Source organism: Macaca fascicularis, chromosome 6 (assembly GCF_037993035.2).
Source record: "Macaca fascicularis isolate 582-1 chromosome 6, T2T-MFA8v1.1".
Classification (NCBI taxonomy): Eukaryota; Metazoa; Chordata; class Mammalia; order Primates; family Cercopithecidae; genus Macaca; species Macaca fascicularis.
Window position 1 is genome coordinate 163,841,312 of NC_088380.1, and position 16,580 is coordinate 163,857,891.

A 16,580-nucleotide genomic window follows, 5' to 3' on the forward strand; every position below is an offset into this window, starting at 1 on the left:
GGCAGTCTTGGGGACTGAGCCCCTAACTTGTGGGATCTGACCTTCTCTCCGGGTAGATAGTGTGAGAATTGAATTGAACACACAGCTGGTGTCCACTGCTTGGTGTTTGGGGAAAAAACTCCCCACATTCAGTCACAGAAGTCTTCATCTGAGTTGATGATTGTCATTGAGGTGGTGTGAGAACAGAGAGAAAACCCAGTTTGGGAGTTTTCCCTTAATAGCGAGGACACAAACTTTGAAATCATAGCACCATCTGAGAATGCTCGTGTAAATATAAATCTGATGAGTCAGTGGAAGCCTCCTGGTCTGGGACTTGTCAGAAGCATAGAGTCTGGTGTTTGAGCTAAACACCAGAGGGCTGGATCTAATTGTTTTAAGACCCTGGCCCAAGGAATCAAGTCAAAATAATATATTCGGATTCAAGACTGGTTGATCTGATTTCTAAAAACAAAGTAATATGCCTGTGGATGTTTCCAAATCACATAAGCTGCCTGTGCCAGTCAGGCATTTGGATTCTTGATGTTCTAAGGAATAATAATAATAGCTGCTATTAGATTTATCACTTACTCCCTGTAACTATGTCCCAAATCTTTCATCCCATTTGATTCTCACAAGCATTCTACAAGATCATGGTATTACATCCTTTTTACAAATGACAAAACAGCTGGGCACGGTGGCTCATGCCTATAATACCAGCACTTTAGGAGGACAAGGCAGGCGGGTTTCTTGAGCTGGGGAGTTTGAGACCAGCCTGGTCAACATGGTGAAACCCCCTCTCTCCTGAAAATACAAAATTAGCCGGGCATGGTGGTGCACACCTGTAATCCCAGCTACTCCGGAGGCTGAGGCAGGAGAATGGGTTGAACTCAGGAGGCGGAGGTTGCAGTGAACCGAGATGGCGCCACTGCACTCCCGTCTGGGCGACAGAGCGAGACTCAGTCTCAAAAAAACAAAAAAGAAAAAGGCAGGGTGCAGTGGCTCACGCTTGTAATCCCAGCACTTTGGGACGTGGAGGCGGGTGGATCACGAGGTCAGGATATCAAGACTCTCCTGACTAACATGGTGAAACCCCGTCTCTACTAAAAATACAAAAAATTACAGCTACTCGGGAGCCTGAGGCAGGAGAATGGCGTGAACCCGGGAGGCGGAGCTTGCAGTGAGCCGAGATCGCGCCATTGCACTTCGGCCTGGGCAACAATGTGAGACTCCATCTCAGGGGGAAAAAAACAAAAAACAAAAAAAACCCGCACACACAAATGACAAAGCATTCAGAAAGGGTAGATATTTGTACAAGTCAAATGACCCGCTGTGTGGCTGGTGCTGGCACTCAAGTCAGATCAGTCATATTCCAGAGCATGCGCTCTCAACAAAGTCAATGGTTATCAAGGTTTGAATGATCCCAGCTGTTCAGGAAAGAGAACGCAGTTACCTGTTGTATAAGAGTACAATGGTGAGCTGGTGGGTTGTGTCCTTGTTGCTCCCAGCAGTGTCATAGGGTGGGTTTCTGCTGGCTGAGGTGAAGATGGTGAAGTGGCTACTGGAATGAAAAGAATGGAAGAATTGTTCCATTTGTGGAGGAAAATGTGCACCCCAAGAAAAATAAAGAACAAAACTAGAATCAGGAATTACCATCACCTTTCCACGGGCCCTTCTCCTGGCCTTCCACAGTGGGCATGCAGGGCTCCTACCCACCCACTTCTGAACCTTTCGGCTCCTCTTAGAAATGTATTCCAAGATGGCCTTCAGGCATTGCCCTGCTGTCTAGTTATTTCATTAACACAAGGAAATGCGATCTAGATAATGTTCTAGCTAGTCTTATCAATATATAAGATTATCTCACATTTTCTATACCCCCAGGTTCTCTCTAAATACACAAAGTCAACAACAGGGCATTTTATGCAGAACACCCAATTAAACTTTTATTTTATTCATACAAGTATTTCACTTTCAGAAAACGGGGAGGGGGGGGGGGCTTGGGAATTTGCACTAACATGCTCTAACCCCTTCAAAACAGCCCCGTTCTGGATTTCCTGGTCTTACTGAAGTTCAATTATTCACACATCCAGTAACTAACAGAACAGATACAATATTAATTCCTTGAGGTCTCTAAAAGCTGACAATATTGCCCAATGTCAGCCTTGGTAATGATTTGCAACCCTAAAGGTAAGGTTCCTGGCAGACCCTGACCCCAGCTCCTTCCGCATCTGCATTCTAGTCATTCCTTTAAGGGTGATTTCCTGTGTTTTCTGACTCATCTTCCACTTCTCACTGGAAAGCTTCCATTAGGAATTCTCCAGCATAGGGCTACAATCCCCTTTCCTTTCCTGAAATCTCTCCTTTATTTCCTTATTTGCAAAGTTGATCACTTGCCTCTTTACAAAGCATTTACATGATTCCCTTCTCTTAGAGCACCACAGAAATTTAGAGTCAATCAGTGACGGTGACTGGATGAATTCCAACACCTGGGCTTTCCTTATTGCCTCTCACTGGTCTGTTTCTCCTTCCCCACCACAGTCTCCATAACTTCACTTTTCAACATCACTCTTTCTCCTGTTCTCGACTGTTTTCCTGTTTTCCTCTAGTGCTCAAACCCGTAAGAGGATGTGGCTCTCTTTCGGAACAAAAACCAGAATAACACAGGAGAGTCATGTGGGCAGTCTGTACCCAATTGAGTTCTATGCAAAAGACCTCTTCAGCTTAACTTCTTTCCTAAGTTTGGGTCTTTATGGCATCTTTCTTTTCTCCGCTGCTCCTACAACCATACATACAATTGTTCCATGGATGTTTTAGGCAGTGAGCAGGTACTAGGGACACTGAGCAGGGCGGATTGGATGCAAAGATAAATGTCCCTGCATTCCATTCGCTCCAGGGTTCTCTCATTCTTGGACTGTAATGTTCAACTCATGCAAACTCTTTAGAAAACTATCCAGATAAGAAAAAGCTCAATTGATACCATCCTCCAGGTTATAGCCATAAAAACCAACTCTTAGGAGAAAGGCAACTTTCTCCCAAATCTTGGCTTTAAATGAAGTCAATGACTTGGGGATGTTCTCCAAAACAAGTCCACTAATCCATCCACCTTAGCAGACACAAGCTAAAAGTGAAATCAACATTGAGAAAGTCGACTGCCTGGAACAAAACTGTTTTTCTTACAAACTTTATGGCTCTAAAATCCAAGCTATGACCTAACTAACACCCTCTCTTCCAAACTGAGCTACTAGCCCAATCCTTCAGATCCCTCCTGGTTAAATACACATACAATTCAATGAGAGTCAAGGGAAATCAATATGTTCCATCAGATTTTTCCAGCTAAGAGGTTGTGACATTTGTTACTCCTCAGAATCCAGAGCCACCCTAAGGGGTCAATGGGTTTTTGAGGGCTTTGAGAATCTCCACTAAAAGTTATCTTTTAAATCCCGGAAATGGAAGATTTGAACCTATACTTGTCCTCAGAATGACAAGCTATTTCCCCACCTATAAGTCAAGTTATCCTCCATTTATATTAAATCTAATATCTTATTTACAGGGAATTTGAAGTATCAACTATATGGCCTGAACTGAAAAAAAAAAAAAGATAAACATGTACATTCCAAATCCCTAAAGCCCTTAAATCCAATGTTACTTTTTCCTAAGTATAAATCGCACCTTTCGCAATTTCCACTGTACATAAATAAATTAAAGGACCTTTGAAGTAAAAATGTGTAAGTTATTGACTGCCCTGAAAAAACAGCATGGTTGTTTAAGGGTTTTTTTGTTTGTTTTTTTTTTTTCAGTAAAAATGTTAGATCAGGGCAAACTCATCCAAACATAAAACTCAGTGCTCATAATAGGAGGCATGATCCAGTAGTTAAAAGTACTGGCCCCAATTCAAGCTAACAGAAATCAAAACCTGACTCAACAACTTTGTATCTGTGTAAATTTATTTTTTCTTTCTCTTTTCTTTCTTTTTCACTCTGTTACCCAGGCTAGAGAGTACAGTGGTGCCATCATGGCTCACTGCAGCCTTGACCTCCTGGCCCCAAGTGATTCCTCCACCTCAGCCTCCCAAGTAGCTGGGACTAGAGGCATACACCACCATGCAGAGACAGGGTCTCACTATGTTGCCCAGGCTGGTTTTGAACTCCTGGACTAAAATTACAGTCATGAGCCACCACACCTGGCTTCTATCTGTGTAACTTTCAACAATAAGCTTTTAGATTCTGTCTCAGTTCTCACAATTATAAACCACACATACAGTCAATATAATTATCCTAACAATTAAATGCATGAAGCATGGTGCCTCGTAAATAGAAAACAGTAAATGTTAACTTCTTTGAAATCAAGGTCTGCTTTCAGAATGGACTAAATGATCTCTCTTCAGAGCTCTTCATGAGGACAGAATCTCATTTATCTGACCTTTGGTTCTCTGGCATTCCCTGTGTTTTCATCATAAAGCCATACGTAGCTGAATCAGATCCACACTATCCCTGTTAGATGTCCTACAATAAATGGTCCAGCTATTTTCGGTTAATAATCAATTTCTTTGAGAATCTGACAAAAAGCAATGGGTCCCCTCACTCCAAAAATGCTTATTGGTGCAAAAGATGCATGTAACTTGGGAGTTGGGGAGGATCACAAATCCTGAGGAGACCCTGATTGAAACCCAGGTAAGACCTCTCACTCTAGACCGTCCTTCTACCTTGATACAATGCCCTGGATGGTTCATAGCTCCTCGTTGGAAGGTCTTTGGGCTCCCAAACACATCTGTTTTACCTGGTTCATGGTTCTGCGTAGGCAATGGCGTTGGAGGAACAAAGGTAGAGACCATTGTTGTCGTTGGCAGAGTTGTTGTCGTTGGAAGAGTTGTTGTCATTGGAAGAGTCGTTGTCGTTGGAAGGGTCGTTGTCGTTGGAAGAGTCATTGTCGTTGGAAGGGTCGTTGTCGTTGGAAGAGTTGTTGTCGTTGGCAGAGTTGTTGTCGTTGGCAGAGTTGTTGTCGTTGGAAGAGTTGTTGTCGTTGGAAGGGTCGTTGTCATTGGAAGAGTCGTTGTCATTGGAAGAGTCGTCATTGGAAGGGTTGTCGTTGGAAGAGTCGTTGTCGTTGTCATAAGAGTTGTTGTCGTTGGAAGGGTCGTTGTCGTTGGAAGAGTTGTTGTTGTTGGAAGGGTCGTTGTCGTTGGAACAGTGGTGCTTGTTCGAACAGTTCTGACAATTGGAGTAGTTGTGACCCTGGCTGGAGTCAGAAATCAACATGAGAATGAGCATGAGTCAAACAAGAAACAAGAGCCTCAGGCTGGAACCGTACCCTAGCACACCAATGACAGACTGTCCCAAGGTGGAATTAACTTCCTGAACTCTCAATCTTGGTCATTGCCCAGCTAGAAACTGTGACAGGAGAGGGCTTTGGAGACATGCCCCTTCTTCCAAAAGAAGAGAAGATATATTGAAAGGTGCATGCATATTCAGAAATAAGAACAGATGCCTCATATTTGCACTGAAGCACTTTTCTGGGGTCAGGGTCTCACTCTGTCATCCAGGCTGGACTGTAGTGGCATGATCAGCTCACTGCTGCCTTGAACTCCCAGGCTCAAGCAATCCTCCTGTGTCAGATTCCCAAGTAGCTGGGACTACATGCAGGCATCACCACCCCTGGCTAATTTTAAAAAAAAAAACAAAACTTTTTTTGTAGAGGCTGGGTGTGGTGGCTCAGGCCTGTAACGCCAGCACTTTGTGGGGCCAAGTTGGGTGGACTACTTCAGCTCAGGAGTTCAGAGTTCAAGACCAGTCTGGGCAACAGGGCGAAACCACAACTCTACAAAAAATAGCCAAGTGTGGTGACACATGCCTGTAATCTCAGCTACTTGAAAGACTGAAGCACAATAATTGATTGAACCCCAGAGGTGGAGATTGCAGTGAGTAGAGACTGGGCCACTGCACTCCAGCCTGAGAAACAGAGTAAGACCCTGTTTCAAAAAAAAAAAGAATTGACCTTATCTTGCTCACCCTTATGAGGGAAACAATCCAAGTCCAAAAGCTAAGAGACTGCAAATTAAAGTTCCTCTTACTTAAAAAGAAAATAGAGACATAGCTTATTAAGGTCATAGGTATTGGGTTCTATTATCATTGTAAGACCTTAGTGAAAGAAGATTCACTAAGAAAAAGCAATGGCTGGGCGCGGTGGCTCACGCCTGTAATCCCAGAGCTTTGGGAAGCCAAGGCGGGTAGAACGCCTGAGGTCAGAAGTTTGAGACCAGCCTGGCCAACATGGTGAAACCCCATCTTTACTAAAAATACAAAAATTAGCTGGGCGTGGTGGCATGCGCCTGTAGTCCAGCTACTCAGGAGGCCGAGGCAGGAGAATTGCTTGAACCCAGGAGCTGGAGGTTGCAGTGAGCTGAGATGAAGCCACTGCACCCCAGCCTGGGCGACAGAGCAAGACTCTGTCTCAAAAAAACAAAACAAAAAATCAGCAGTAAGGCTGGGTGCTGTGGCTCACGCCTGTAGGCCCAGCCCTTTGGGAGACCAAGACAAGTGGATCGCTTGAGCCCATAAGTTTGAGACCAACCTGGGCAACATAGTGAAACCATACCTCTACAAAAAAAATTGATGGGTGCAGCACAGCAACATGGCACAAGTATACATATGTAACAAACCTGTACGTTATGCACATGTACCCTAGAACTTAAAGTATAATAATAATAAAAAATAAATAAATAAATAAATAAGAATTTTACAGAGACCATAAAAAAAAAAAAAAAAAAATTAGCCGGGCATGGTGAGGCACCCCTGTAGTCCCAGATACTCAGGAGGCTGAGGCAGGAGAATCACTTGAACCCAGCAGGCGGGGGTTGCAGTGAGTAGCAATCACACCACTGCACTCCAGCCTGCTACCTGGGCAACAGAGTGAGACTCTGTCTCAAAAAGAAAAAAAAAAAAAAGGCCCAGTGTGGTGGCTTACGCCTATAATCCCAGCACTTTGGGAGGCTGAGGCAGGTGGATCATTTGAGGTCAGGAGTTCGAGACCAGCCTGGCCAACATGGTGAAACCCCATCTCTACCAATACAAAATACCAAAATTAGCTGGGTGTGGTAGCGCCAGCTACTCGGGAGGCTGAGGCAGGAGAATTGCTTGAACCTGGGAGGCAGAGGGTTGCAGTGAGCCATAATTGTGCCACTGCACTTCAACCTGGGCGACAGCAAGACTCTGTCTCAAAAAATAAATTAATTAATTAAAAAGGACAGTTCTTTAAGGTGAATAAATTCAGCTTGATAAAAATATTCACTGTATTTTACTACGGAACAGTAAATGCTATTTCTTGGACCAATTACTCTGTTTGAAGTACATTCGGCCCTCCATATTTGTGGGTTCTACATCCGTAGATACAACCAAGACTTTGGATGGAAAATGTACAGGGGAAAAAGAAGGATATGTTGTCTGCTGTACTGAACAAATATGGACTTTTTTGTTGGTCATTATTCCCTAAATAATGCAGTATAACAACCAATTGCATAGTATTTACATTGTATTAGGGGTTATAAGTAATCTAGAGGTGATTTAAAGCATATGGGACTATGTGCATAGTTTACATGCAAATACTGCACCATTTTACATAAGGGACTTGAGCATCTGCAGATTTTGGTATCAAGGGGGTCCTGGAACCAGTTTCCCATGGATATCAAGGAACAATTGTACTGTTTTAGGAGCTAGTTTGCTGACTCTAGCCTGACCTTGAATTATGCTTGGCCTTGTAACTTCATCTACACAAAAATTATTCTATTTCCCAAGAACAAGAGTTTATTTTAAAACAGGACTTACAAGAACCTCCTCTTTCCCTATTAAGAAAAAAGAAAATTACTACCAAACAGAAAATTCAATGAACTAGCAAGAAATGTCAAAGAAAAACTTACGTGGCCCAATCTTCAATGATATGGTGATTTTCATGTCATTGAACCACCCACTGTGCTGAACACGGCAACAATATATGCCACTGTCAGACACAGCTGTATTTGCTATAGTCAAAGAGACATCCCTGCGTGAAAGGTTCCCCAATAGCTTATAGCGTGTCTCCTTCCGATAGGTGACGTGGGTTCCATTGGTCCAGACAATGCCATCTGGGCATGAGAAAGCAGAACATGTGCCTCTATTCCAGCACATGGATGTGATAGCTCCGTTGTAGCGGCAGGGCAGTGTGATAGGTAGACCTGCCACTCCATCAACATTTACAGAATCAGCTACAGAATCTGCAATGAAGAAAAGACAAACTGAGAATGAGCCTTAACATTTCTTCTTGGCTGGGCACGGTGGCTCACGCCTGTAATCCAAGAACTTTGGGAGGCCAAGGAGGGCGGATCAACCGAGGCCAGGAGTTCAAGACCAGCCTAACCAACATGGCAAAACCCGATCTCTACCAAAAAAAAAAAAAAAAATACAAAAATTAGCAGGGTGTGGTGGTGGAGTCCCAGCTACTCAGGAGGCTGAGGCAGGGGGAAGTGCTTGAACCCGGGAGGCGGAGGTTGCAGCAAGCTGAGCTCGCACCACTACACTCCAGCCTCGGCGACAGAGCAGACTCTGTCCTCCCACGCCCCCCAAAAAAAATGTTTCTCTGAATTTTTTTTTACTTGTTTTACTTTCTTTAAAAAAATATTTTATTCATTTTTTAATTGTTTATTTTTTAGAGAGAGAGTCTTGCTCTGTCACCCAGGTTGTAGTACAGTGGCACAAAGATCTTGGCTCACTGCTACCCCCGCCTCCCGAGTTGAAGAAATTCTCATGCATCAGCCTCCCAAGTAACTGGAATTACAGGCATGTGCCACCACATCCGGCTAATTTTTGTATTTTTAGTAGAGACAGGGTTTCACTATGTTGGCCAGGCTGGTCTTGAACTCCTGACCTCAAGTGATCCGCCCATCTAAGCCTCCCAAAGTGCTGGGATCACAGGCGTGAGCTGCCAAGCCCAGCCTTGTAAATTGACATTATAGCTGGAATTTTTTCCCCCTTTTTCCAAGTTAGCTGATATAGCTGGAATTTTTTAAATTTGAGATTACAAGCATTTTTTTATGTTACCATCCTTTTAATTTTTTTTTTTTTTTTAAACAAAGTCTTGCTATGATGCTTGAACTCCTGGCCTCAAGTCTGGAGTTGCTGGGATTACAGGCATAAACCGCTGCACCTGGCTTAGCATCTTCTCCAACAGTATTGCTCAGGGGATATATTTACAAGTAAAACATTTTATTGTACTGTGTGATATTCAAGCTGTTTCTCATTTTTACCAGTGTAAATAACTTCACATAACCTTTCTACACAAAACTTTTTGCATTTAGTTTTCTTAATAGGATATAATTCTGAGATTATCAGTATAAAGTGCAGGAACATTTTCCATTTTTTCATAAATATGGCCAAAATCCTTTCCAAAAGGTTTGAACCAAATAACATTCAAGTAATGCGAGTGTGTATTTCACCCTGTGTTTGTTAGATATCTGCTTACCATTGATTTTTCAATAGGTAAGAAATGCATGTGGCTTTTCAAAATGAAACAGCACCAAAGGGCATACAGTGAAAAGTCCCCCTCCCACTCCAGTCCCCAGTCTGCTCTACTAGATCCAATTGCTGCATCAGTTGAAAACAGCTTTTTGATGGGCACAGTGTCTCACACCTGCAATCCCAGCACTTTGAGAGGCCAAGGTGGGAGGATCTCTTGAGCCCAGGAGTTTATCCCAGATATTTGGGAGGCTGAAGTAGGGAGATCATTTGGGCCCTGGAGAGGTCGAGGTTGCAGTGAGCCAAGAATGCCCTACTGAACTCCAGCCTGAATGACAGAGCAAGACCTTATGTCCAAAAAGAAAAGGAAAGAGAAAATAAATAGGTTTTTTTTTTAATTTGCATTTACATTTCAAATTTTAATTTTCAGCCAGGCACGGTGGCTCATGCCTGTAATCCCAGCACTTTGGAAGGTTGAGGCAGGCGGATCACTGGAGGTCAGGAGTTCGAGACCAGCCTGGCCAACATGGTGAAACCCTGTCTCTACTAAAAACACAAAACTTAGTCCAGGCACAGCAGCTTACGCCTGTAATCCCAGCAGTTTGGGAGGCCAAGGCGGGCAGATCACTTCAGGTCAGGGGCTCCAGACCAGCCTGGCCAACATAGCAAAGCCCTGTCTCTACTGAAAAAAAAAAAAAAAATACAAAAAAAAGTAGCTGGACGTGGTGGTGCATGCCTGTAATCCCAGCTACTCGGGAGGCTGAGGCAGGAGGATCTCTTGAACCTGGGAGGCAGAGGTTGCAGTGAGTGAGATCATGCCATTGCACATTGCCCTCCAGTCTGGACAACAGAGGGAGACTCCGTCTCAAAAAAAAAAAAAAAGAAATTATTTTTTGTATTTTTAGTAGAAACAAGGTTTCACCATCTTGGCCAAGCTGATCTTGAACTCCTGAACCTGTGATCCTCCCACCTCGGCCTCCCAAAGTGCTGAGTTATTTATTTATTTATTTATTTTTTGAGACGAAGTCTCACTCTGTCACCCAGGCTGGAGTGCAGTGGTGCGATCTTGGCTCACTGCAAGCTCCACCTCCTGGGTTCACGCCATTCTTCTGCCTCAGCCTCCTGAGTAGCTGGGACTACAGGTGCCCGCCACCACGCCCGGCTAATTTTTTGTATTTTTAGTAGAGGTGGGGTTTCACCATGTTAGCCAGAATGGTCTCGATCTCCTGACCTCATGATCCTCCCACCTCAGCCTCCCAAAGTGCTGGGATTACAGGAGTGAGCCACCGCTCCTGGCCGCCAATAAATTCTTATTTACTTTTGCCTAATACTAGTATCTTTTTTTTTTTTTTTTTTTTGGATTACACATACAATGCATGCTATTACAATTTGGTTATAGAAGTATATAATGAGAGGTTATCTTTCCCCCATAATCCCAAAGGCACATATCACTCCAGAAATTTGTGTTTAAAATTTAGGATATGCCTATTTCTATCTTTCCTTATCTCATAGAATGTTTTGAATTAAAGTGTTTATTTCAAAATAAAATACTTAGGCCAGGTGTGGTGGCTCACGCCTATAATCCCAGCACTTTGGGAGACTCAGGTGGGAGGATCACTTGAGCCCAGGAGGTGGAGGCTGCAGTGAATCAAGATTGCCCAACTAGGCCAGGCGCGGTGACTCACACCTGGAATCCCAGCACTTTGGGAGGCCAAGACAGGTGGATCACAAGGTCAGGAGTGCAAGATCAGCTTGGTCAAGATGGTGAAAGCTTGTCTTTACTAAAAATACAAAAAAATTAGCTGGGAGTGGTGGCAGGTACCTGTAATCCCAGCTACTCAGGAGACTGAGAGAGAATTGCTTGAACCTAGAGGGCGGAGGTTGCAGTGAGCCAAGATCGCGCCACTGCACTCTAGCCTCGGCAACACAGTGAGACTCTGTCTCAAAAAAAAAAAAAAGATTCCCCAACTGCACTCCAGAGTGAGACCTCATGAAGAGAGAGAGAGAAAGAAAAGGAAGGAAGGAAGGAAGGAAGGAAGGAAGGAAGGAAGGAAGGAAGGAAGGAAGGAAGGAAGGAAGGAAGGAAGGAAGGAAGGAAAGAAAGAATTGAATGTGGCTGAAAAAATCGAATGGCACAAAAGAATACAACAAAGATTAACCCTCCCTCCACCTCCCACCCTCCGCCCCCATCCCGCAGTACCCACTGTCACTATTTCCTATATACATGTGTCTATGCATATACATCTAACCAGTCCCTTTTTGTTTAAACACAAATGGCAGCATGTGACACACTGTGCTGCATCTTGCCTTGTTCATTTAGCCATGAATATTGTAATTCATAGCAGTTAAGCAATTTCTTTGGCCTAAAACTCTATTCTGGTCCTGCTCACTGGTTAATTCATAGCCATACAACAGTGCACAAAGAACATCTACTTTCATCCACCACCACCATCCCCTCCCCTTCCCCTACCCCATTCTCTGGGCTTCTAAACCCCCGCTATTCTCTTCTTCCCGCCCAGGGCACCTACTCACTTACCTGCCAGATGTAGGATGAGGCTTAAGATGACCACTTGAGGATGCATTATAGGATCAGCCTGAAGGAAAATGAGCAGACAGGCTGGTTGGTACACCCCACCAGATGGTATCTGATCAAGTCCTAATTCTCAGATTGCAACTTATCTTTGGATGATTCCTATGAGCCTGCTCTGATGGAAATGAGACCACATACAACAGCTTCCGCGCTCTGTTAGTTCCCTGCGGCTAAGAGCTCTGTGCCTTCCAAAGGACCAGGAAAGCGGTCCACAGAAACAGCCCCTGACTTCCCAGCTTCTTCCCCACACATAGGCTCCAAACTGACTCCTGGTCCTGATACAGGGGATCGGGGAACAAACAAAAAGGAAACTGGAAGCAGAGAACCAGCGTGGCTCAATGGCAGCACAAGAGCAAAGGCCAGCCTTCCAGTGGCGGAGCTGCACTTGCTTTTCAGAGTAAACTGGGCCTCTGGTGGACGTGGGGCTTTTCCTGCTCAGTGGCTACAACGATTCATCCCCAGCCTTAACAGTGACATTGCCAAGTTTGCCGTTAGCAAGAGGAATTGACAGTGAATATGAATCACTGTGCCTAACCTTTCATGCCCGTGGACAGCGTGATTGAGACTGCAGCTCCTTACCATGGGATTTCAAGAGAAAGCTTCAGGAAACAGAAGTCTGGAGCAGACTTACGTTCAGATCCAAGCTCTGTCACTCACAATGCTGGATAACCCTGAGCCTTCCTGAGTTCTCTTCAAACCTCTATTCCCTCAGTTGTAAAATAGCACTAAAAATGTTTCCTCTGTCTCCCACCAAGGATTGATATAATAAGCAAAAAGGGCCACAGAAGAACTTCGAAAACTAAACCTACGTAGGCACTAACAGCACTAGCTAAGGTTTTTGGGGAATACTATATAGCAGGCTCTGTGTCAAGCACCCACATGCGTTAAATCAGGCTGTTGACTTCTGCTCTTAATCATTAAACCATGCAAACGTAAGTAAGCTCGCCTAGTACTTCATTAACTCCTCTTCTGGTCTGAGATTTCGGTAACTTCCAAGGAGGCAGTGGTGCTCTGTATCTTGCATCTCATGACAGGGTTCATGAGGAAGTGGTCTTGGCTTACTGTGGCCATGGGTCGCAGGCTCCCAGGAGTGGGAACTCCTGACTCCAGCAGCCAGCAGCCTCTGTACTCTGACATGATGTCTGATACTACTAACTGGTGACCCAGACACTATTTGGCCTACAAGCGTTTTGTATGGCAGCGTTTAAAAATTCATTTCTTGACCAGGCGCGGTGGCTTGCCCCTGTAACGCCAACCAATCACCTGAGGTCGGGAGTTCAAGACCAGCCTGGCTAACGTGGTGAAACCCTGTCTCTACTAAAAATACAAACATTAGCTGGGCGTGGTGGCGGGCGCCTGTAATCCCAGATACTTAGGAGGCTGAGGCAGAAGAATTGCTTGAACCTGGAAGGTGGAGGTTGCAGTGAGATCAAGCCATTGCACTCTAGCCTGGGCGACAAGAGCAAAACTCCATCTCAAAAATAAAAATAAAAATTCATTTCTTGCCAGGCACAGTGGCTCACGCCTGTAATCCCAACACTTTGGGAGGCCAAGGCGAGTGGATCACCTGAGGTCAGGAGTTTGAGACCAACCTGGGCAACATAGCAAGACTCCCTCTCTGCAAAAAAAACAAGAAACAAAAAATAATAGTCAGGCCTGGTGTACATGACTGTAGTCCCAGCTACTCAGGAGGCTGAGGCAGGAGGATTTTTTGAGCCCAGCAGTTGGAGGCTATGATTGTGCCACTGCATACCAGCCTGGGTGACAGAGCAAGACCCTGTTTCTTAAGGAAAAAAAAGATTTAACAAAAAATTAAGCTAATTCAATTCAACCAGTCATTACTAACACATTGAGTTGATGGGACATGACTCAATATACTAAGGACGTGAAAAATCCAAAATTGTGCAATTGGGCAGGGACATGGGCAAGTAAGCAACTAATGAAATCAGGATGAGTGAGGTAAAGGTAAATATATAATCAGATTACGTCATTCCCCCACTTATAACCCTCTCATACCTCTCTCAGAAAAACTAATAATAATAATTCCTAAATCTTTACTCAAATTACTGAAGCCCTGGCGATCTGGCCCTGACCTACCCCATAGATTTCTTCTACCACTTTCTCCCCTGCTGACTCAGCCCCAGCCACTAGAGCTTTCTTTCCAACTTGCCTCAACCCTAAGGCCTTTTCCATGGCTGTGTTCTCCATCTAGCTCCCCGGTCCCACCATTTTCTCTTTTTTCCTTTTCATTTTTATCCTGGCTTGAATGTTACCTCCCTGGACATTTCACTGGTCCTTCAATCTAAAGTAGCCAAGCAGTCCCTCTTACTATTATTACCTTATTTCCCTTATTCCATTTTATCTGTATGTGCAGTATATGTGGTGTCTGACTATAGTCCCTCCTGTAGAGTGTTGCCCAGTAGAATTTTGGTAATGGAGTTATTCTGGTAACGGAGTTATTCTGGAACTGATGAACCAAAGAGAGTCAAGACAGGGATACGGAGCTAAGGCTCTGAGATGTTACATAACTGTACAATTCCATAGATTTGAATTTGAATTCCATAGGATCGAGTCTGTCTCCAGTAGAATATTGGTAACGGAGTTGTTCTGTGTGTCGTGCACTACAGCAGCCACTAGCCACATATAACTATTAAGCACTTGAAATGTGGCTAGGGCAATGAAGGCATTTTTAATTTTTTTTTGTTTTTTTTCCTAAGACAGAGTCTGACTGTGTCACCCAGGCTGGAGTGCAGTGTCACAACTCGGCTCAGTGCAACCTCCATCTCCTGGGTTTAAGCGATTCTCTTGCCGCAGTCTCCTGAGTAGCTGGGACTACAGACATACGCCACCATGCCTGGCTAATTTTTGTATTTTTAGCAGAGGCGGGGTTTTACCATGTTGGCCAGGCTGGGCTCAAACTCCCGGCCTCAAGTGATCCCCTCACCTCAACTTCCAAAAGTGCTGGGATTACAGGTGTGAGCTGCCATGCCTGGCTTAAAATTTTTTATTTAATTTCATTTTAATTAAAATTTCCGATCGCTTGAGCCCAGGAGACAGTCTTCGGGGAGTTGAGATGGCACCACTACACTCAAGCCTTAGATGACAGAGCTTTCAAAAAAATAAATTAATTAAAAATAAAAAAATAAAATTTAAATTGTCACACATAGCGACTGTGTTGCATGGCACCCAACTCCAGACTATAAACTCCTTTAAGGCAATTTAAGTATTACTTGAGACCGGGCATGGTTGCTCACACCTGTAATCCTCCCAAAGGAGGCTGAGGCAGGAGGATCACTTGAGGTCAGGAGTTCCAAACCAGCCTGGCCAACATGGTGAAACCCCATCTCTACTAAAAATGCAAAAATTAGCCAGGCATGGTTGCAGGTGCCTGTAATCCCAGCTACTCAGGAGGCTGAGAGAGGAGAATCACCTGAACCCGAGAGGCGGAGGTTGCCGTGAGCCGAGATCATGCCACTGCACTCTGGCCTGGGCCACAGAGTAAGACTTCTTAAAAAAAAACAAAGTTATTAATTGAACAGATAAACAAATGGAAACACAAACCCATAGAGAAACACCATTCATTTTGACGATGGGGTGTGGAGGGTGAGAAGAATTTCTTAAAAAGTTACATGTGAGAAGAATGGGTGGAGGGTGTTTCAAGTAGAGGAAATGAGGAGCCAGAGAGAGCCAAGAATCTGAGATGTTACTTAACTGTACATTCCATAGGATTGAATTTTCTGACACACGACCATCTCCCATGAGAGATGCCTGTGTTCTAAAGACTCCCAAATAATATAGCACAGTGGGTTTTTTTTTATGAGCTATACAACCTCCATGAATCACTACTCTTTAGGGAAAACTTCATGACCCCCTGAAGGATGCATCCCAGTTGTGGGGTAAAGCTGGAGGTGACAATACTTTGGCACCAAAGCTGAATTTCCAGCTGCTCACTAGAGAGCTGCATCTGTGTAAACCAAGATTAATGGCAGTGAATTGAAATGATTCAGAACATGGGCTGGGCGTGGTGGCAGGTGCCGGTAATCCCAGCTACTCGGGAGGCTGAGGCAGGAGAATTGCTTGAACCTGGGAGGCGGAGGTTGCAGTGAGCCGAGATCGTGCCACTGCACTCCAGCCTGGACAACAGACTGACTCCCTGTCTCAAAAAAAGAGAAAGAACTCAGAAAGGAAAATAATTCACTGTTCTTTCCTGCAACCACCATTACTTCCCTGCTATCTCAGCGCACATCTTACCTCCAGCTCAGGCCTCCTGCAAGACACTTCAGCTGCTCATATTCCCCATGCTTTCACCACAGCAAGATCTTCTTAGGCCCCCTCCACAACTACGGACTCACCAACTCCACGTCATTATACCTGTAAGGCTCTCCCTCATCCCCATCACTTTATATTAGGCCTCTATAATCCAAACTTCTGCAATTCCCTCCAAAACTGTCTTCCTACCTTTCCCTTCTCTTCCTGCCCTGCCCACTGCCCTAAGCTAGTTATTTTCCTTCACTTACTCCTCTGATTTCATAACA

General features: G+C 44.4%; 1 protein-coding gene across 9 annotated transcripts in view; it reads right to left on the reverse strand.

Moving 5' to 3' along the window:
- Window positions 1-16,580, reverse strand: part of HAVCR1 (hepatitis A virus cellular receptor 1) — a 41,571-nt gene that overhangs the window by 18,387 nt on the left and 6,604 nt on the right. For 2 of the 9 annotated variants that reach the window (XM_045395018.3, XM_045395016.3), the window contains exons 2-5: window positions 11,992-12,049; window positions 7,886-8,218; window positions 4,753-5,211; window positions 1,430-1,537 (exon numbers count right to left, since the gene is read on the reverse strand). In XM_045395018.3, coding sequence (XP_045250953.2) covers window positions 1,430-1,537; window positions 4,753-5,211; window positions 7,886-8,218; window positions 11,992-12,037 — 946 coding nt within the window. In that variant the 5' untranslated portion in view covers window positions 12,038-12,049. Of the gene's footprint in view, window positions 1-1,429; window positions 1,538-4,752; window positions 5,212-7,885; window positions 8,219-11,991; window positions 12,050-12,676; window positions 12,845-16,055; window positions 16,169-16,296; window positions 16,403-16,580 lie in introns of those variants that run through there. The other 7 variants (XM_073994654.1, XM_073994652.1, XM_045395017.3 and 4 more) reach the window with 7 other exon arrangements.